The 22,336-nt window shown below is 40.7% G+C and overlaps 4 protein-coding genes across 10 annotated transcripts in view; 3 read left to right on the forward strand and 1 right to left on the reverse strand.

Moving 5' to 3' along the window:
- The window catches only part of si:ch73-374l24.1 (protein kinase C alpha type), a 101,749-nt gene extending 91,181 nt beyond the window's left edge, over window positions 1-10,568 (reverse strand). Inside the window, exons 1-2 of one of the 2 annotated variants that reach the window (XM_017421838.3) lie at window positions 10,367-10,536; window positions 10,244-10,275 (exon numbers count right to left, since the gene is read on the reverse strand). In XM_017421838.3, coding sequence (XP_017277327.1) covers window positions 10,244-10,275; window positions 10,367-10,536 — 202 coding nt within the window. Of the gene's footprint in view, window positions 1-10,243; window positions 10,276-10,366 lie in introns of both variants that reach the window. The other variant, XM_017421839.3, reaches the window with a different exon arrangement.
- Window positions 8,383-10,116, forward strand: LOC108239253 (atrophin-1). The gene is made up of 4 exons (XM_017421854.3): window positions 8,383-8,531; window positions 8,623-8,678; window positions 8,763-9,962; window positions 10,059-10,116. Exons 1-3 carry the CDS (start codon window positions 8,509-8,511, stop codon window positions 9,959-9,961), a joined length of 1,278 nt encoding a protein of 425 aa, XP_017277343.1. The 5' UTR covers window positions 8,383-8,508; the 3' UTR covers window position 9,962; window positions 10,059-10,116.
- A 2,997-nt stretch (window positions 10,569-13,565) lies between the features above and the next one.
- Window positions 13,566-15,286, forward strand: LOC108239251 (early nodulin-75-like). Its single transcript, XM_017421851.3, has 3 exons — window positions 13,566-13,701; window positions 13,781-13,836; window positions 13,910-15,286. Exons 1-3 carry the CDS (start codon window positions 13,679-13,681, stop codon window positions 15,154-15,156), a joined length of 1,326 nt encoding a protein of 441 aa, XP_017277340.1. The 5' UTR covers window positions 13,566-13,678; the 3' UTR covers window positions 15,157-15,286.
- A 1,311-nt stretch (window positions 15,287-16,597) lies between these two features.
- Window positions 16,598-22,336, forward strand: part of cep112 (centrosomal protein 112) — a 92,254-nt gene continuing 86,515 nt past the window's right edge. For all 6 annotated transcript variants that reach the window (XM_037978736.1, XM_037978737.1, XM_025007172.2 and 3 more), the window contains exons 1-4: window positions 16,598-16,696; window positions 17,027-17,132; window positions 18,469-18,659; window positions 19,060-19,223. In XM_037978736.1, the coding sequence (XP_037834664.1) occupies window positions 17,033-17,132; window positions 18,469-18,659; window positions 19,060-19,223 (455 nt within the window). In that variant the 5' untranslated portion in view covers window positions 16,598-16,696; window positions 17,027-17,032. The remainder of the gene's footprint in view (window positions 16,697-17,026; window positions 17,133-18,468; window positions 18,660-19,059; window positions 19,224-22,336) is intronic.

The following is a 22,336-nucleotide window of genomic DNA, read 5'->3' on the forward strand; positions in this document are numbered from 1 at the left end:
AACATTGTGACTTGCGCCGCTCAGACAGTCTGCTAGAATGAAAATATTGCACTTCGTGTGGTCAGAGCTGCGGCGAGTCTTGAATCGGGACGAAAGGCGATGCGAGATGTTTTTTGTTTGTGTAAATGGAGGCTGAGGAGGTGATGCCACGCTCTCATGCTGAATCATGGTTTGAGGATTTCTTGCTCCTTTTATTGTTGTTGTTTTCTTTTTTTTTTTTTTTTTTAAAGGCTGAAGAGCTTCTAGCCCGGGGCATCGTTAGCAGATTTTTGGCACACCACTGGCAGGAATGGGAGGGCGCCAGGCAGTGTTACCATGGTAACACTGGCCCACCGTGGTGGCAAATCTGGCGAGAGGAAAGTTTACAGTAGCTTCTGGTGGTGAGGGGGACAAAAGGCAGGAAGAATTCACTCTGTGAATCGAAACAATTACATGAGAGATGATACGGGACGGGCTCTGAGTGGATTTCTGGCAGCCTGCAGTGTAGAAAGCATTCAGAGTAAAGTATTACCTGCAAGTTAAGGGTCCAATGTCCTACATAAATAATACAATACCACATATGAATCAGACTGTATGAATGAATGTATGAAGCTGGACTGTTGGAAACCTCCTCCTAGTATTTATCTGCCTCACCAAAACACATTTTTGATGGCTGCTAACTCATTGGTTTGACAGTTTTGGTCGATTTTACATGCAAAGTTCCTGCTTGCCATTCTCAACCTCATGACTGGCAGTTTGCTCCCAAACTGACATCCCAGCACCCAACGTATTGAGAGGTTTTCTGTTGTTTCGGTGGAGTTTTGCAACTTGTCTGCGCGAGTGGCATAAATAAAACAGGAAGAGCAGCGGGACAGAATGCAGGCAGCTGTACGTCTGAACAGAACAAAAGAAAGAAGATCCAATTACTGCAAATGATACATAACTTTAAAAGAAATATGACTGCTTTTTCTGATGCCATCCCTGCTGTGTAACAGAATTATTATAGAGACAACCTTTCTTTATAAGGAATGCATATCACCCGCCGCTTTCATGCCAGAGATTTGAACTAAAATAAATTCAAACTAAAATCATCTTATAATGAGAAGGAGTGGAGTTAGAGCCATTTTGGTCAAACCTAGAAATGATCTAAAGTTTAAAGTGTATCATAGGGATGACTCTCAGCTACTACCACACAAATTTAACCCAATATCTGTAAAATCACCTGAATTTGAGCCATCTTTGTGTTGGATAATGCCCATTAGCTGCAGTGACCATCTTGAATCATCTAATGATTACTTTCTGAGAGCTTCCTTAAAATTTGTCTTCTGGTTCATGAGATATTTTGCTAACAGACAAACAAACAAACAAACACACACACGTATGCATACCAAGACAATTACATGATTGCCTGCCTTCTTGTGGTGGCAGGCACTTGTACTTAGCAGCAAAGAGGATGTGTTTAATATGTTAAAAATGTGAATCTTTCATGAATAAATTTATTTTTGTCTTTTTTAACAGATTGTAGCGAATGTATTTTGGTACACAGCAAATGATTTAAAAAGTATTGAACTCAGAGGCTTCACCGGGGTTTTAACAGCACCAAAGTCCCCAAGGGAAAAATAAAAATGTGTCCAAAGAAGGAGCAATAACCTCGGATCAGCTGAATTTACGAGCAAATGCTCGAAACGTTTTCTCGATGACGCCTCACCACCGAGCCCACACAGATTTAACTGTCTTCTTTCAGTCTTTGAGTAATGTTGCCCTTACAGTTTCTATTAAACTGCAGCGTTTTTGTAAACCAAGCATTTCCTACAGCTGCTGATCCACATTTAAGGTATGGTCACAGTAAACATCTTAGTCCCACGGCTGAACAAAACAAACTAATAAACCTGTGTCATGGTACTGTGCTCTAAATTTGTCCCACATTCTTTACCCGTACCTTCCCGGTGCTAATCCTCTCTCCGCTTCATTATCCTCTCTTTATGCCGGCGAGTTTTAATGAGAGCTTTTTGTCTCAAGCTCAGACTGTGGCAATCCTCTTAGGGTGACGGAGAAGAAAGTGCCGTGTCGCTCCGCATTTAGGGGTGCTGGCTGGCACACAGACTAAAAAGCCTTTAGGGCACGAGTTAGTGAGGTCCTCCAATTCGGTCTGACAAGCCACCAGTTCACCGGAGTTAAAATGTTTCTAGACAGTGTGTGATTTCGCTGGCCTTTAAAACACACCAGAACATTTGATATTAAAGGCCTGGCATTCCTTGAAGGAGTGCAATTTGCCCACTGTTTCATGCGAGAAATTAATGTTTGTAGAAGTTTTGCTCAAACCTTAAAAATACCACTGTGTGCAATCTCCTGCAACATTACGACATGTCACAGTGTTGTGAATGAGTCTCATCTGCGGACACAACAAATTTTGGCTCAATATCTGTGGAACTGACTGATTTATATCCATTTTTGTGTTGGCTAACATGGATTAGCTGTGGCAGCCATCTTGAATCAGACTGGCTCCAAAAGTTAATCAGCAGTCGAGGAACAACCGATGTTTATGTCTTGACATTTTCAATAAAATCCATCCAGCGGTTCATGACATATTTTGCTAACAGACCGAGCTGATTCCTGATAGTTAATGGCAAAATTTAGAACAAAGATCTTGCGCGATCTGTTAGTGCTCAGATTATGTGTTTATGTATTCTCAGCTACTACCTCACCAGATTTTAGGTCAGTATCTGTAAAACTGAGCGAGTTGGAGTCATTTGTGTTTTTTGTGGTCGACTGGCTGTGGCAGCCATCTTTAATCAGGTTGACTCTGAAAGTTAATTAGTTGTAGATGGACATCCAAAGATGACTTCATCAAAGGTTCATTAAAATTTGTCCAGAATGGCTCATGAACACACACACACACACCCACGCTTAATGATATATCATCCACCTTCATAGATAATGAACCTGAATAACAACAACAGCAACAACAACAACAACAACAACAACAATAATAATAATAATAATAATAGGCTAAATGTTAAAAGTTGTGCAGACTTTCAGATTTTAAATAGAAAAGTTTCTTCTTTTAGTGGTTTTTTTTGACTCCTACACAATCAAAAGAGAAGAATAGAATGGGTCCATAAAATCTGTGACCACAAAGCAAACTTTCACTCAGCCCAGAAGAACTGTTACCATAATAACAAAAAGGAAAGGGCCACTTTGTTGCTACAGTAGTTGAGCAAAGCATGAGGAGAAAGGGCTAAGCAGAAGGGACATAAAGGAGAGGAGGGGAACAAGAGGAAGCCAATACTCGAAAGCAGAAAGGGACATTAAATATGGAGAAGAGACAAGCAGGGGCAGAATTACACCGAAGTACCCGGCCGGCTAAGCTTCCACTCTTGGTGTTAATTAATACCATCAGGCTGGGAGAGGGTTTATAGATCAGCTCGCATTTTAAACAGTCTTCCACTGAGTTCAATACATCCAGCCCCTTTAATGAGCCCCATCCTCAGAGCAAAGCCTGGCCACTCTCCGCTGCAGCAGCGTCCCTGCAGCAGCGTCCCTGCAGCAAGACACTCACGTCAATCACAACTCGTTTCAAGATTTTTAGGGTTTAAAAATAGTTTCATGAAACATTTAGAGCCAAAAAGAGCTCTGAGCTTTTTTTTTTCTTTTTACAGTGCCGTGGGTCATTTAAAATACTTTAAATGATTTACTTGTTGAGAATATTAAGCTTGTTTTTCAAGAGGACATGAAGCTATGAAGTTGCCACATCTTGGTAAAATCAAGGATGATATTATTAAGGGTGATGATGTTTTTGCCGGTGTCTGTGTTCGTTTGTCTGTCTGTCAGTATCTCATGAACCAGAGGACGGATTTCATTAAAACTCTTTGAAAGTAGCCACTGGTTGTGCAAGTGATTAGCTTTTGGAGTCAACCACATTCAAAATGGCCACCACAGTTAAGCAAACACAAACATGGCTACAGTTTTACAACTATTGGGATAAAATTTGGTGTGTTAGTAGCTGAGGGTCATGCCCAAGTTATACTCTTAGAGCCTAACTGTTTAAATAATAACTGTTTTTAAAACTTTGCCATCAACTACTGGGGTCAATACATCTCACAAGATCTGACAATTTCCCATAATGTCTTTTACAAGGTTTTAAACGATATATTTTATATAACTTTGTCTCTTCTTGTTATAAATACATTTAAAAGTGGAGGCTGAAATGCATTTTTTAAATTAATGCTACACCCTAATTGTTTTTTAGCATTTTCCTTTTTAAACTTTAAATTGTTTTTTGATCTGCTAATGTAAAACCCTTAATGACTGGTTAAAAATACACTTTAAAAGGGTGGGTTCTGTAACTGCATCAGTGAAATAGTCAAGTACAGCTGAACAAATATCCTCAGAATGCAACAGATTAATGATTTTCTGCACAGCATACAAGCAGAAGAGGCCGGCTTTCGGTTTACAAACCAGCTAAAGCTTGATCTAAATAATTAACATATCCAGGCCATCTTTACACACGGAGTAGAGTCGAGCAGGAGGGCCCTTCAGATCCTTACAACAACACTTGAGAGCCGCAGCGCTGAGCCTCAGCCTGATGTAGTACGATGTTTATTGTTTGGGTCTCCCCCTTCGGGAGTTGCACAACTCTGGCTCTCATGTTCCAGCTCCCCCACACTGCTGCTCCTTGATTGGTTAATGAGGTGCATTGCTCCTTTTCTGAGTGATTGGCTCTACACCTACGCTTCCATTAGGGCACAGTGACAGTGTCTTGTTGTGGCAGCACACGCACGATGTCGCCCACTGCGTTAACAAATGCCCCCAAGCAGAGGTGGAGCTACCTACACCCAAAGCCTTCGTCTGTGCGTGTGAGAAACACATAATAATTAGCGTTTGATGAGGAGTAGATCGTCACTGGGTTGGAAATTAGAGTGGGCAAATTGGCTAGAGCTGGTATGTAAATGGATTTCAAGCAACACAACAAAAACATGGCTGATTGCAGTTATGGAGATGTCACCATGGAAGCAAAGAGCCGCGTGACAACGTGGAAAAGTAAAAATACTAGAACTCCAAATCATTTCCACCCTGGTAACAGGAAATCATCTATCTATTTTATGTCAATAATTAAAAATTTCTGATTATCTAAGCGAAACTTTGAGACATAAATATAAATGTTCAGTCAAGTGTTTGTTATTTGATGCAAGACAGAAAGATAATGCAACACCTACACTTGCTACAGAAAAACGTACATTTTGAACGCAATGCTTCCAATATACCAAAGGACAAATGAAGAATGATGACAAATATATTTTTAATGTTTCAACTTACTGGTAATGTAGGTACTGATCATTTTACCATTATGCTAACTTAGAAACCAGTCATACTCTGGGACTTTAGCGTGGACGTTTAGTTTATTTGCGCTCACTTTCAACATGAGATACATCATTTGACCTCATTGTACAAGTTGACCATATTGTTTTAAAACTCAAGGGGTTTGTGCTCAGGTGTGCCCCCAAGTGGGTAAAGTTTCAATAACTGCAGGATTAATTCAGTTTGTTCCAAATTGTTGTCTGACTTCAAGGATAACACGAAGCCGAACACATCATAAACTCACATGCATCTTGACCAAAGCTGTTGTTAGTCAGTCATCATGTAGACAGAATATCTGTCACTGTTTTCATTCTGCTCCCTTTTATCTGCTCTGAGTAGTATTCTTCTCTGCCAAAACTCAACAGCAGGACGCCAAAAATGGCAAACCCCTTTGGACTTCATAATGTTTTCACCCTCACACTTCCACCCATGCAGTTGCAAAATCCTCCTGTGTTTATTTAGTCTTGCACTTATACATTCAGCTCTCCCTCCCTCTTAGCGTTCTTTTCCACGCTCTCCCTACATTGTTACGCCTTCGTGCTTCGCCTTCTTCTCCTTCCCACTGTCTCTCTCGTCCGCGCCACACTCTCTCTCGTGTCCAGACGAAGGACTCTCCTCCGAGCGATGGGCTCTCGACTGTCCAGATGGCCCGGTCACTTTCCACAGACGCTCAACTTCAAAGGCCGGGAAAGAGGAGGAGGCAGAAGAAGAAGCAGAGCGTCTGCCGTGGTGACAAGTGATCTAACGCTGAAACACACTCATTCATCCTCGTGCTCTGAAATAAACCAGCTGAAATAACTGGAATAAACATGGAATATTTATTTCAAAAACTACATGGACATAAATTTGGTGTAAATGTGATTAAACTGGATTCAGATCTAATTCATTCTGTAATTTTTTATAGTTTTGTTTAAAGATGACTTGTGACCTCTATCATCCTAAAACTTTAATTTGATATGTGGGCAAAAATGTTTTACAAACATAAATTCTGTTTATCACTATTATTGGATGTACATCTACAACTGATTAATGTTTGGAGCCAGCCCCATCCAAGATGGCCACCCGACTTTAGAAAACACAATCATCACAGATATTGTGCTAAAATTTGGTGTATTTTTAGCTGAGAGTCATTCAAAACACTATCCAACTGTCTGTTAGCAAAATATCTCAAGAACCACTGGAAGGATTTTATTGAAACTTTCAGAAAGTAATCATCTGATGCACATGTGATTAACAAGTGATTAACTTTTAAAGTCAATTCAATTCAAGATAACACAAAAGTGGCTGTAACTCAGTCATTTTTGCAGATATTTACCAGTATTTGTTGAGTTGAGAGTCATTCACAACACTTACTGTGAGCACGACATCTCGCAATATCACATGAGAATGTGTAAAATGTCCTTTCTCCTCATAAGACGATTTCAGTCTAAAACTCTGGCATGAAAGGCGGCAGGCAATATGCATTCCTTCAAGGAATTGTAACCAACAACTGCTAACAGATCGCGCTCTACAGGCTACATATTTATTAGGTTGAGCAGGATTCCTAACAGACAAACCAAACCAGCGATTCACATTTAGTTTTGAATCAAAACAAAACATTACATAACATTTACATTCAGCTTTTTACCGAGGACGTTTTGACCCAAATGTTGCTCTGTTGTTGTTTAGAGACAAGTGTTTCTTTTTTTTGGTCACAATAACTGAATGATTCACACACAAAAAAATATTTAAAAAAATAAAAAATAGTTCGATCAAAAAAAAGCTACATGTGGGCACAGCAAGAGCGAGCAGAGGGGAGGTGTTGGTGACGCTTTAGTTGAGTGTAAATAGTATTAGTGTTTGTAACTCAGCATGTCCATATGACAGGATGTGTCACTGGTGCTGGTTCTCCACAGCCATTCACGTCACCACCAGTAGGTAAATACTGCTGATAAGTACACTAACCATTGTACTGTACAGTCATGATACAAGATATCCAAATATTTAGACGGGGGGTTGTTAACTGAATAAGAACTTCCTGATAAAATAGATATGGTCATTAAATTCTATGATTATTTGCACTTCTGTAAATAAGGGGAAAGATCCCTTTATTGCGTGCAAAAACCAAAAGACAGAGCAGTCCCAGCCGGGGGAACTGCAGGAGCTCGGTCCTCCACCCACACAATTCCCTTCAGTAATAAAGAAATTTCCTCTGACAAAGTCCTACTTTAACATCAGTCTGTACTCGCAGCTGAGCAGCAGAGGTGGGTAAACACAGGAGAATATGAAAAAAAAAACAAAACAACAACAACAACTGATCTTTGGCTTTTCGATTCCCAGCAAGAAGCTCGAGGCAGCCGATGAAGCTGATATAAGCCAGACGCTCGCTTTATTGCCTTTTTAATGACTCCAATAATCTGCAGCTCCTCGCAAACGAAACACCTTTAACCTCGGTAACGTGGACACAAGCGTCACTATAACTTACAGAGGCACTGACGCACAAGTATTTGACTTTTCCTGCATCAAACAAACGAGTTTTACTGGAGTTCAGCCATTCCTCTCTGTGCACGAGTTTCCACTGACATTAACCAATACAAAAATGGATAAAATGCAGTAAGTTTTAAAGATATTGAGCTAAAATTAGATTGCATAGAACCTTATTTTGAAAGGTTTGATCAAAGCAGCTCCAACTTTCAAGATAAGATGATTTCAGTCCAAAACTCTGGCAACTATATACAATAATCTGAACAAACATCTGCATTTTTTACAGAATTCCTATAACCTACCACGAAACTGGACGGTTGTAATTCAAAACAGGAGACCCAGTTTGCTATTTCTGAGAAACACATTGCACCCTAATTGTGCAACACATGTTGGTTAAATTAATAAGTGACGTTCCAACTTCAAATCTATCGTATTTCTCTGAAAATATCTGCTGGAAGAATAGCTTTCACACTGCATCACTGGGTGTTGGTGGTGCTCAGCTGCCACACCTGTAAACAATGAACGCTAATCGCTCTACCAGCAGCAGCTGGTGGCGGTCCTCGTTAGTGACGACTGAGTGCAAATATAAAACAGAAACAGGAAGCTCAAAGCTATAGGACAGAGGTAACACTCCTGTCCAGCTTTAGTCCTCCTGTAGTGAGCCGTAGTGGCTGAGAAGTATTGGGTGCTGCTTCCTAGTGCTCAGCCATGGCTTCTGGACTCATTCTGTGGTATGTTACTGTCAATGAAGTGCTCTCCTCAATTAACTTCTGAAGGAGGGAAAGAAAAATGCTTAACTTGATCTTTCTACCTTTTTTATAGGGTTTCCTATATAGCTTTACTATTGTCTGCTATTGTTGGTTGTTCAGCTGCACAAGGTAACTCTCTGTTTAATTCTGTTTTAGAAGATTAGTTCATTTACTGACACTACATATTAAAAGCCTATGAACTTTGTTTTACAGGATGGATTTACCGAGCTAGGCAAGACAGCAAAAACCTTGAGCCTGACGACTCTAACACTATATACTCTGATCAGGGTGAGGGTGCTTTGGTTAACCAGCTATCTGGTTTGCTCCCCCCAAACTATGTACACCCTTCAGTGGCACAGCCACCAAGTTTAATCCCAGTTGGGCAAATACCAGCTACTGCTAAGGGTGACAATGAGGTGGAGAAACTCGTTAATGGTGCAACCCGAGAATGGGAGTCGAACCCCTTCCAGCCAATCACTTTTCCTCTAAAGCCATGGTACCCGAAGGTGGAACCAGCACAACAAACGCCAACTTTTAACCAGCCTCAGTTGGCACCGCTTCATGTCTATATGAGCAAAAAGCCTGCCCCACCAAGCCTTGTTGAAAGTAGTTTTGAAAACCAAAACGTTGCCACCAAGCCCATTCAGCCATCCCCTTATGTGGCTGCGTCGTCTCCTAGCTTTCAGCCTTGGCAACCCGCGAGCACTGACGTTAACAGTTCCCCCTCTGGTTCCCTGAACCAGCCACTCTACACTGCTCCCAGTCCAGGAGGTGACTTCAGTAAGCCTGTTTTTGTGAGACCCCCAGATAATTCTGAAGATCCCCTGACTTCAGTCAGGCCTCAAACTCCATATGGCCCCACTCTAGAGCAGGTGTCACACAAGTATCCCAGCGTTGGCGCTGAACCTCAGAGTTCTGCAGCTTTAAACGCACCAGAGTGGTACGGCCCGGGAAACAACATTGGTGATGGTTCAACTGGTTACACTTTGCCTTCATGGAAACCCTCATTTCAAGGTCCAGTAGGTGGTCTGCCTTACTACAGTGACTGGCTGGGCTTCCCTTTTTCTAGCTTCGGCGACAACCTGTACTATGGTCAAATGCCTCTTAGGCCACAAAACTTTGTGACCAACAGTGGAAAATACTGGGTCCCTCAGATGAGTTATCCCCAGAGAGCCAGTCCTCGTCCACTTCGCAAAAGCTTTGTTGTCCGCTCTAAAAGTGGCTACCAGCGACAGCGGTTTCTGCAGTCCAAAACCACTTATGTTCCAGGATTTGAAATGCCACAAAGGAAGAACACTCCAGCTTCTGAGGTTCAAAGAAAATACCCCAAGAGGCCAACCTCCTTCAGAGGACCTGCACGGAACTCTATCAGAAGACGTGTGCAAGATCCCACTACTTTAATAAAAATTTAAGGTAAGTCCTTCATCTTTGACTCTGTTTTTATAGGTGGGGAAACGGCCTTATGATTTATGAAGTGTTAAGACTGTTAATCTCTACTCTTATTTGCAGAATGACCTGCCTCCAGGAGGATGACTGAATGCAAAAATAAAACTTTTTAAAAGTCAAACCTTGTGGGTTTTTCATAACATTGTGTTTTTAATATGAATCTATCAAACTGTGCAACTTTCTGGTTTTAATGAAGGGAAAACGGAAGGATGAACACTCCAGAAAAATGGTGACTAAAAGTGCCTTACCTTGGCATTGAAATCCTTGTTTTCCAAACCCCCTGCAACAAAAATCCAGTCTTAAATTGGGGATGCTCTGCTGAGCACACTGTACATTAAAGCTCTGAATCATGAGCTACAAGTGCAGCTTACCATATGAAATCCGTGCAGTGGCTGCAGAAGGTGGGCTGCTTGAAGAACCTCGCAGTGAACTTGTGATTCTTCACTTCATGCACGTTCTTCTGTCGCAGCGCACCTTTGCGGGCAAATCTGTTTCCGAACCCTGCCGAGTCATTGTAATGTAGAAGATGCTCAGCCATCATATGGGGGGGGNGGGGGGGGGGGATAAAAAAAATAAACCCAACTTTCCAGTCTCGGCCCGACCCTATGTGGGTGATGCTGCCTCCTGCTCGCCCCTCTCCTCTCTGCTGCTCCACAGCTGAGCGCTGCTTCTTTCATTCACGGTGACGTTGGACGAGCCCAGCTTCTACGTACGTGGGAATATCGCGCATCTGAGCTCCAACCTGAAATTTCCAGCGCTTTTTTTATTTTTTCCTCTTCCCTGAACGTCAAGCAGTTCAAAAAATCCTACTAAACCTCCATATTCAAGATGCTTTAAAGCGAGAAAAGCCTTCAATAAAGTGGTGAGGTAACCAACCTGAACATAAATGATGCATCAGGATGAATAATGTACACTTAACTACAAAACTGTTCTGTGGAGAGGCCTGAAAATAAGAGTTAAAGGAAAAAAGACGTTTCTTCTTGCGGAAGTTGGAAATATGCTAATGAGCTTAATAGCTTTTTTTTATAACTCTAAATTTGTTACGTTTAACGTCGCCAGAATTTGTCCATACATTAGAGAGACTGGTTTATGTATGTAAGTTTTTTTTTTTAATATTCAGTCGTTTTTTGCAAAATAATAAAGGTAACATTAGTGACACCCTTGTAGTTTTACACCATTGGGATTTTTGTATGTCACTACTGTCAAAACGTAGTGAAAGTTAAAAAAAACGAGGAGCACCTTAAGGTATCACGTCTTTCCGTCAGCAGCTTCAAACCGCAGGACTCGTGCGCCCTCCTGTGGACATGGTGTAAAACTTCACCCCTCCACTAAACAGAAAGATGCTGGATTTTAGTTGAATTGCAGCTAATAGCTTTAACTGAGAGTTTTTAAAAACATTGTTAAAGAGACCATGGGAGAACATTTCTTTTTAAAAGAGTAACTGTGACGCGATTAGGAAGTGGTTTTCAATAATTGTGGTGAAAAGAGTCAACATTGTTTTTAAATAATGTGAAGTTTTGCTTTTGCAGAGTTTCACATTCCTGACCTACAATTGGCACTGAATAAATGAAGTTGGGAACAGACACACATCCACAAATGGCATACTTAGAACTGAAGTTAAAGTTAAATGACATCCAGGATCCAGCCTTGTGGTCAGACTAAACGAATGGAAAAACTAATTTGCTACCTTTTTATGAGCAGGACTGGAAAGTAAAGTTCACCTGTAAAACTCATCAACCATCTTCTCTTTGCACACAAAGTACTGCATTCCAACAATGACTGAGTACTTTGCTGGCATCCAAAGACTTTATACAAATATGTTTTGAATAAATCCAGCTGTTCTTTAATATCTGATGGCAACTTCTCTGCAGCTTGGAATCTGTCCCTCAAATTGGCCCAAATCAAAAAAAAAATATTTAAAGGAGTACATGTTCAGTTAATATGAAAACTTCTGAGCAAATGGAACAGTTTGATGAAAGATGAATGACATAAACGCAGGAGAGAACAGTTCGTTCATGTTAATCCTTTGTATATCTTTCTACATTGCATAATTTTACATCCTGCTTCACGTATCCAGATACTATAATCCTGAGCTTGATGAGCTTATTGCCAGCTGTGTCAGTCTTCTTCCTGAGTGCCATCCCAGCAGAAAAACAACACCACAATCAGTTCCAGTTCATGCAGCCCGCCCGTGTTTTCACTCACTTGTAAGTTTGCCTGAAACCAGATGAGAACAAACGTGTGACAGCAGCTTCTTTTTCTCTCAAATCATTTGGAAACGTGAACTGTCCAAAAAGAATCTCAGGATAACGTTCACCTCCTCTGGGCTCCTGTAATCATCTGCTTCAACCAATGAAGAAAACTGTCACTCATCTTGAAACGGATTTGCATGTAAACAGCTTCATAGCAGTCAGGATGTCTCTTTTTGACGAATTAATTACTTTTGCATAATAAATATAGCAAAAGATGAAACCTCATTGTAATCTTGCTGTTTATATTTGCCACTTTTTTTTTTCTTGGAGTCTTTGTATGTGCAGGTAATAATAAGAATACCACCACAAGTCTCATCATTTGAATGTTATTGATTTACTGAAGGGGGCTGTGATAAAAGCCCCTGTCTGCAGTCTGACTGTCAGAGCTCATAATGAACTGGAGTCTGGGTGAACACCTGACTGTTTGGGTTCTACCTCTTTAAGCCATTTCTTGAACACCCACATGTCAAACCCAAGGCCAGATCTGGCCCTTAGGCATAAGAAATTAATTCAAATGATGTATCTTAAGTTTGATCTATTTTTCATTGTTCATTAAAACATGTGTGTGTTAGAAATTCTATATAACTGGTCACTGGGAAAAGCTAATTTGTGAAATATATTGTGTAACTGTTTGGCCCCCCTGCCATTCAGATTCACTGGCTGGTTTGGGAGTTTTGATGTTGAACTCCTAAAACAAATGAAACTTATCAGAAGACCTTTTAGAGCAAAGTCTCTGGAAATGCAAAAGAAAACAGAAGAAGTAAAAAAAAAGCTTTCCTCTTAAATCTGTCTTCTCCTTCTTCTTCTTGACATCTAGTATGGTGTAATACCGCCACCTACTGGTATGAAGTGTGGATCAAAATGACTGTCTATTTTATTTTGTGTATGTGCTGTCTATAATCATATTTTATTTTATCTATCAACGTTTTGTTTTGTTTTATCTAATTAGAATTTGAATACTTTTCCTTCCCAATTCTCTCTGTAGTATATTTATTACTCTTCAATCACCAATCTTCTCTCTTTCTTTCTTATCTTTATCCCATTCTTTTTGCCACTTCTCCCTCAATTTTTGTTTGATTATACGTTTTGCTTCTGATTTACTAATATTTACTATGAAGTTAACTTGTCCTACAGATGCCTTTTTTGCTTAACTAAATCAGTCTTCTTCTTCTTCTTCTTAGTTTTTTGGTGGCCTGGTGAACCAAGCAGTGGGTGGTGCTCGGCTGCCACACCTGTAAACAATGAACACTAATTGCTCTACAAGCGGCAGCAGGTGGTGGTCCTCGTTAGTAACAGCTGGAGAACAAATATAAGGAACAGACCAAGAAGTGAGAATTATAGGACAGGGGTTAATCTCTTGTCCAAAGCTAATCTGTTTGTTTCAGGCGCAAGCATCTGAAAAGTGCTGATATTGCTTTTCAGTTGGCAGCCATGACTCCTGCACTGCTTTTGTGGTATGTATTTTTGCTTTTGGTGTCTGCTTACTTTAAAATATTAAAGCATGGTGTTTATTTGCTTTGTTTTTTCCCACAGGATTTCTTGGATGTCTTTACTCTTGCATAGTAATCATGGATTCCAAGCTGAAAAAGGTAAATGTCTTGGTGCATCTGTATGTATCGTAAGTTTTTAAAAACTTATCTTTAAAACTATGAAATCTTACAGGTGGACAGTTTCGACCTTTATCTCCGGCTCTAAACCTGCAGGATGATGGTATTTTAAGCTTTGATGAGGGTGAAGGAAACTCCTTGGAGAACAAGCCAAGTGGTTCTGTCTATCCAAGCTTTAACATGCCTTCAGCAGCACTACCACCTAACTTTATCTTAGCTGGCCAAAACATACCCAATGCAATCTGGCAACCATCAGTCCAGTATCCCCCTGTAGACCCAAAACCTGCAGGTTCTCCATCCTCGAATGTCATTATGTGGTCTACTGAAACAAACGAAGTAGAGCAACCAACTATTCAATTTCCACCCGTGAATGCCAAACCTCCAGGTTCTGCTTCCTTCAGCACAGTCTGGTCATACCAGGGTAATGAAGTAGGACAACCAACCAGCCCTGTGAATGCTGAACCCCCAAGTTCTGCGGAATTTGTGCCACCATCCCAGTATCTGCCTGTGTATGCTAAGCCTCCAGCTCCTGCATCCCTGAGTACAGCAATGTGGCTTGTTCAGGGGAATGAAGCTGGGCAACCAACCATCCAGTACCCACCTGAGAACACCAAACCTCCTGGTTCTCAAGAGCTTCCATTCCAGGGGAATGAAATTGGGCGACCATCTCAGTACACTCCTGTGTATGCTAAGCCTCCAGCTACTGCATCCCTGAGTACAGCAACATGGTCTGCCCAGGGAAATGAAGCTGGGCAACCATCTCAGTACACTCCTGTGTATGCTAAGCCTCCAGCTACTGCATCCCTGAGTACAGCAACATGGTATGCCCAGGGTAATGAAGTTGGGCAACCAACTGTCCAGTACCCACCTGTGAATCAGAACTTTCCAAGTTCTGAAGAGTTTGTTCAGGGGAGTGAAATTGCCAGTTCATCTAGCTACGCCTCTCCACCAAAGAAACCATTGCCTCAAGGTCCAGTGAAAGGTCAGCCTTCATGGATGGATTTTGTCTTTTCCAACCTCTTTGGAGATGAGGACTTTAATGACGTGGACTTCGAGCCACAGAACTCTGCAAAGGAAACCGAGACCATCTGGGTTCCCATGATGGCTGAAGAGCCGCCTGCTCCTCCCCCACATCCCAGGAACTTCATTGTCCACTCCAAAAATGGCTACAAACGAGGGAGGGTTGTTCACACAAAGACCTTCTACTCTACTGACTATGACACGCCAAAGATGAGTGGGCCCTTCACAGGACCTGATCAGAAAGTTAAAAAAGATGCCAAGGTTTGTCCACGCTGTTCCTAAACTCCAGGGTGGGTGTGGAGAAATCGACTAATGGTGCAGTTGACTAGTTGTGAAATGCTGTCTTGTTTGCAGAATCTCCTGCTTTGTCAGGATGCCCATAAGCAAAAATAAAACTTTTAAACTGAAAGCATTCAGTTTGTATGGTGTTTCTGGCAGATAACAAAATGTACTGTTTAACATTTGTACTGGGGCAACATGGTTTAATTTTCCTAAAGCAAACAAGGCTGCTAAAACCTGAATCTTGCGATGTGGGGGATTCCAAGTGTTTTTAGCTTGGCTCTGTAAAAGGTCAGCCTAATTTCAAAAACCAAAGCTGCAAGCAGTGAATGGCCTTCACAACTCTAAAGTCTTACTCAAACACTACTTTTTAAAGGTCTTCAAAATGGCCAACATGAATAAAATGCAAAGAATCAGTATTTTGGCCCTCAAGAGGTACAGAAGCCCTTATAGTATGGGGTCAATTTGACCTGAAGACCATGGGAGTTGTCAAATGTGCAACTTCCTGTTCTTAAGCAGGGCAAGGAAATGACATGTACTGGACTCTGATCAAATATGTGAATTTTAGTGCAGAGCTGATTTAAGTAAAGCTAAAACATGATTTTTTTTTTTTTTTTTTAGATTTTGATATTTTTGTCAGGCTTCAAATTACCAAAATTAAATGGAATTTAGGCACATCAGATTGAATTAAAATCAGAGCATGGAATGATTGTCATTCCCCAGTTTGTGCAGCACTTTGTTGCAGCTTTTGTTTTAAAGTGCTTTATAAAAGCAACAAATGCATATTTATCCTAATTTTAACAGCATATGTAAATTATTTGGGATTACAAGAGTCCTTTTGAACTGATACTGTTTTCATTAAGAAGCAATTGATAAAAATTAAGTATTGCGTCATCTGCTGGCCAACCTTCAACATTATAGTTGCATGAAATAGTCAGACACTCTTCAGGTTAGAAAGACGACTCATCACTGATTCTCCTTGTGATTTTCAAGATGTCTGCTCTTCATTATAAATTTAAAGGATGACACAGATTTTGGCATAGCTGGTGACTAAGATTGCTTCTGAGTTTTTCTTGGCGTTAAAGTAAAACCACAGCAGTGTCTCTTTGTCAATATGGTGTATTGTATCATTTTCAATGTATCCTCTTCATGCCTTTTTTCTTTTGTATTACATAAATCTTTTTAATATAGATGTATAACCTTAATAAAAAATAAGTAGGTCTGCTGCTGTGACAGTAGAACTTCCTGTATGGGATCAGATTAATCTTAAACTGTCTTCAAGTTTACAAGTTGCTGTTTAAATATCAGTTTAGATAAGCAGCTGAAAATAGTCATGTAAATTTGTGAATTTAATAAACTTAAGTTGGACTCAAATTGTCTTCTATATTCATGTAGTTTACTGGCTTATTGCAGCGCTGAATAATTGGATGGATGTAGGAGGGCGGGGCGTCTCCGCGGAAACGGAAGTGACGCAAAGCGAGGACGCTAAAGTTTGAAGTCATTTGAGCGGCGAAGTTCGTGCTCAGGATAATTTCCTCTCCAGGTCAGGTGTTTACTGTTTCGCTTGCGTTATGGTGGCTTTTTCAGCCCGCCGTTGTTGCGTTCATGAAAACGAGGGAGGAGACAACACAAGACAAAAGCGAAGCTCAGCGAGGCCGGCTCGTTTCAGCTCGGCTAACAGTGAAGCTAGCCCCCCAAACAAATCAGCCTCTCAGCAGTGCTGCGCTAATATCAGCGCGTTGTCATGGCAACCCGGCATCACTCGCCCTATTCATCAAAATAGTGAATTGATGAGAATTAAACCCTGGCATCGGTGTCAACAGATTTTTTTAACCCAATTTAGCTCGTTCTCTGTTTAACTGTTCGTCCTCAGGTCGCTATGAAGAAACGCGAGGACTCATGGGAAAGGCTGGACACCGAGTTTGACCATCTTCTCCTGGACATGAAGCCATATGTGTTAAAACACCCCAACAAACCAGGTGAGGTTTTATTACAGCTGTATAAACCTCAGCATTCAACAGGAGTGAGTATGGGTACATCTCATTGAATATCATCCAAGGGTTCATTTATTTTACTAATTCAGTTCATATGTAGATTCATTTCACACAGTGTGATGTATTTCAAGTGTTTATTTCTGGTTACTTTAATGAATATGTCTTACAGCTAATAAAACCCCAACATATTATTTCTGAGAAAGGTTAAATATTGTATAAAACCAATAAAAAGGGACTTTTAATACACAGATGTTGGCCTATTAAAGTATATCTGTGCACTGTATAGTATTTGCTCTCAGTATGTAGTCTGGGAGCCTTTTGCATGAATTACTGCATCATTGTAGAGTGGCGTGGACCTGCTGAGGTGTTCCGGAAGCCCAGGTTGTTTTGACAGAAACCTTCGGCTCGTCTTCCTCTTGATAAAACCCCAGGGACTCTCTGTGGGGTTTAGGGCAGGCCAGTTTGTTGGCCAATCAAGCAGAATGATGCCAATGGTTATTAAACCTTTTGTTGGTACTTTTGGCAGTGTGGGCAGGTAAAGCATCCTGCTGGAAAATTAAATCAGCATCTCCAGCAAGCTTGCCAGCAAAGGGACGCTGACTTTGGACGTGATAAAACCCAGAGCAATTCCAGCAGAAAAATGTGGCTCCCTGAATCATCACCAACTGTGGAAACTTTACTTTGGACCAGCTTGGATTCTGTGCTTCTCCGCTCCTACTCCAGATTTTGGGTTCTTGGTTTCCAAATGAAATTCAAAATTTTCTTTCATCTTAAAAGAGGACATTGGACCACTGAGCACCAGTCCAATCCTTTTTCTCCTTCTCTCAAGAGAAGACGCTTCAGACGTTGTCTCAACACAAGGAATGGGACAGGCTGTGCCTCATGTTTTGGAAATGTCTGTGTGTGGAGGATCTTCAGATACAATCCATGTCTTGTCAGTTTATTGGTCTTATGTAAAATTCTAATTTTGTGACAAACTGAATTTTGGGTTTTCATGAGCTGTAAGCCATAAACTTCAAAATGAACAATACTATATTACTCTGTGTGTGATGACTCTATGTAATATGATCTAAATTACCGAAATAATTTGACTTTTCAATCATACTCTATTGAGTATCATACAAAGATACCAATAAGTCTTTACACCAGTCCCATATTCACTAACTCAAGAAGGAATGCAGTTATTAGCAGTGAGGGAGTTAAACATTACTAAAGTGTATAACTGGAAAACAGTATTTCTTACTTTGTTTTAATAAATCATACAATGTGAATTTTCTCAAATGCTGTAACAAAACACTATTTACTTGTCACCTCATGTCAGAACGCCAGCGTTGTGCCGTATGGATAAAGAAGCTTTGTGACCCAGCTGTGTGCGGTTCAGGACTGACAGGTCGAAAAAACCGCAACATGTACGCCCGCTTGCTCCTTCACATGCTCAAGAGAGGTGTCCTGGAGGGGCCCTTCACCAGCAAACCAGAGCCTGGGAGTCTCAAGGCACTCCCTGCCTACATGGTAAGATTGAGCTCAGTAATAAATCATAAATATTATAATTTTTATTGTTATGGGGGCTGCAGTAGCTTGGTCCGTGCCACGGTCCTGTAATCCTGAGGCTGCAGGTTTGAGCCCACGTTGTGGCAGGAAGGGCATCTGGCGTAAAACAATTGCCAAATTATTCGTGTGAGTTTGCTCTCTGTGGCGATCCCTGAAGAAGGGATCAGCCGAAAGAACAACAACATATTGTTAAATATTATAATTATATGACATTTCATCATGGTCAGACTTACTTTGCATAACTAAAGTCAGTAAAAAAGAAAAACGGCTCAAATTTAATGTAGTCGCAGTGCTTCATATTTGTGTAAACACACATTTTGAACTATTATCACGTTGAATCGAATAAAATTTTACTTTCTAGTCCATCTACTTTGATGAGCCACTGGGCGGTCGGTCTGGCGAGCGGAGCAGCAGAGATCTGCCTGACTGGGTGACTGGAGAGCTGAGTGGCTGTTCTGATGACAGTTTGGCTATGGATCACCTCAAGGACAGACCCAGTTCTACACCACTTACAGCTCATCACAGGTCGGTTTCAGTCATAACCCCAGACATTCAGTCATTAATATATCTGTTTCAAACTCTGTCTGAACAAAAGTAGTTTTAGAACTAAATATCTCACAAACCAACGTACGAATTTTAATAAAACTGTCAGTAAGCAATCCCTGGATGAACTTCTACAACTGACAGGGACAGGGAATCTGTATGCCTTCAAGGTATTCTAAGGTTTTCTTCTTTTTAATGATCTGAATGCACCTTCACAAATCCTCCAAACCTCGCTCATAAACCTCCTTTTATGAGCTGCTTCCTGATCACGTGTGAACGTCGTCGTTCAGCCTGCTGCCACCGACAAAACTGTTTCAGTTCAGAAAAGCTTTATTGGTGCGAGAAACAGAAGTTTACACAGGCAAAGACAGTTTCAAAATTGATAAAAATCTATAAAGAAAAATAATAAATGGTTTCTTTAATAACTGTTACTTGTCAAATAACTTATTCTACAACAAAAGTATATTGGTTTAGAGTTGAGACTAAAATCAGTTTAGTATTGATTATTTGAGGAATAAATCTTCCATATTTGTTTAGCAAACCTGGAAACTAAAACTGATTATTCCTCTTTCCAAGTGGAACATGAACCCATTATGGCTTTAAGAATTGGATTGGTTGTTAACATAAACATAAAATGTCTTACTAATTACATCTAACAGAAAGGTGTGTGAAAGAAAAGAAGCAGTTTCTCCTTTTTCTTTTAGCTTGTGACTTGTTGTTTGAGGAGATGTTTACTCTGATACATGAGGTGTTTGTCAGGTCAGTCCACCTGAACCTCCTACCAGACTGAAGTCATGAAGTGTTTTTTTCTGACTGATTGCCTATCGTATTTACTCAGAAGCACTGTCTGAAAAGCCAAAGACATTGCCTAGTTCTTGCATCAGTCCGCTGAAGCTGTCCATTCAAAGAGAAATAACATCAAAACAGAATGAGAGGATAAGGAACGTTTCATACACCCTACCCATCTCTCTGTTCCTCTTCTCTTCACATTTCCTACTTGTTGAACCTGAGCTGTAACCCCCACAGAGCGCAGAAAGCTGAGGAAAAAAAGCTCGTTAGTATGTTTTTTTTTTTTCCTAAAATATTTCAGCTTCTGTTGCTCTTTGAACACGAGTCAAATCCTCCAAAAAAAGTGTTTTTGACTTAAATTTGAGCTGCTTTCTCAAGATGTCTTGTTCCCTTACTGAGGCAGACAACCATGTGTGTACCATGTAAAGCTAACATCCTTAACTATATCATCAGTCATCCTAACATGCTCAGGGATATTTCTTCTTCCTGCAGGCAGTTCACAAGCTTGACAAAGTGATGTTATTAATGGCTCGTGATTTTTTTTTTTTTTTTCTCCAATTAAGAAGGAGAGGCAATTCAGAGCCCAGTGGCTTTGTATGCTCATTAGCATTATAAAAAGAGAGCACTGTAGTAGGGAGAGCTTAATATACACCAGGGCACTGCATAAGAGAGTACAACCCCACCGCTGCCATATTTAATCCAAAGTTTTCTGTCGGCTGTGGAATTATGTCATCACGATTAGGCGCAGCAGTGCTTAGTGCTGTCACCTCACAGGAAGATGGTTAGAGACTATAAATAAGCCTGCTGCGGCCACACTGTGTGGGATTTGAACATTTCTTCTCACGGACAAAACAACCAAGTTAGATTAAGTGGAAAAATATCTTCTAGTTTATCCTAGACCCTCACCTTCCTAGAAACCTGCTAATGGATGTGTGAAGATACAGTAGCTCATGGATAGATGGATTAGAATCACCTTATCTTGTTGTTGTTTTGACTTTGTACAACACTCTCCTGTCATTCAGGATATGAGACAGAAATATTTGTGGGAAGCATTTTGCTGAGTACATTGGTGGTCAGTGCCGTGGCCTTGTATTCCTGAGGCTGCAGGTTCGAGCCCAGGTTGCGGCAGGAAGGGCATCCGGCGTAAAACAATTGCAAAACCTTTAGTGCGAGTTTGCTCGCTGTGGCGACCCCCGAAGAAGGGATCAGCCGAAAGAACAACAACATCAGTGTCTGACTGTGATAAGACCATGAAAGACGCTTTGAGCACAAACGAACATCCTGATGGGGAAAATTAGCTTCACCAAAGGTCCATTTATGTGTTTGTGTCATACTGAGATTAAATTCCCCACAGGTAGACTCTATTTACTAATTAGGTGACTTCTGAAGGGAAATGATTGGGTTTCAGAGTGAAAAGGGGCTCAATACAAATAAACACCACTCTTTTCAGATTTATACAAGTAACCATGTGTTATTTTCCTTCTAGCTCACAATAATGCGCTACTTTGTGTTGGTCTATCACAGTACCCCAGTAAAACACTTTAAATTTTGTGGTTGTAGCATAACAAATGTGAGAAAGTCAAGTCAAATTCTGTTAGTGTCTCAATGCAAATTTAACCTTTATTTCCTTAGGTTTTGAAATTCAAAGTCAGCGTTACACAGAGGTGTTTTCTTTATGGTATATATTATTTGACGTCTTTATAATTTAAAAATAAAAGTGAAGACATTTCTCGGTAGAGTTGGTATTCTCAATCCAGCCACAAGATGGAGCTGCTGCTTTGGCTGTAGCTCCTGTTTATGCAGAGGAATGCTTGAGTGAAAACATCTCTTGTGATTTGTTTATGTCCGCTCAAGCTTTAACCTTGTGTTGAGAAAAGACAGATAATGACAAAGAGCTGGCTGTGTGTGCGTGTGTGTGTGTGCTTTGACAGCATCCTGTAAACTGGCTTTTATTTCCTAGAAAGGTATTTGACTTTACAAATACTGTAGCCTTTATTTTATGTTTCTCCCCCTGTTTTTACTTCTTTTTTGTCAATCTTTGACATCTGTCTTTCATTTGTGTGCTTTCCATGCACATAAGAAAACTATTAACTCCATCCCCCACCCCCCCATAGCCCTTCTTGACTTTCTTTCCCTCTCAAAGCAGGTGTGTGACAGTAAGATTGTATTTGCAGTTGTGCGGAGTTAGTTATGTTGATGCAAACGCCTCACAGGGAAGTTTTTCCACTGATCTTTCCTTCACGCGGTGTTGGCTTATGGTTAGGTGTGCAGGGACACAGGGGGTGGGTGGTGTGTGTGTGTGTGTG

The sequence above is a fragment of the Kryptolebias marmoratus genome, linkage group LG12 (assembly GCF_001649575.2).
Source record: "Kryptolebias marmoratus isolate JLee-2015 linkage group LG12, ASM164957v2, whole genome shotgun sequence".
In the NCBI taxonomy this organism is placed as follows: Eukaryota; Metazoa; Chordata; class Actinopteri; order Cyprinodontiformes; family Rivulidae; genus Kryptolebias; species Kryptolebias marmoratus.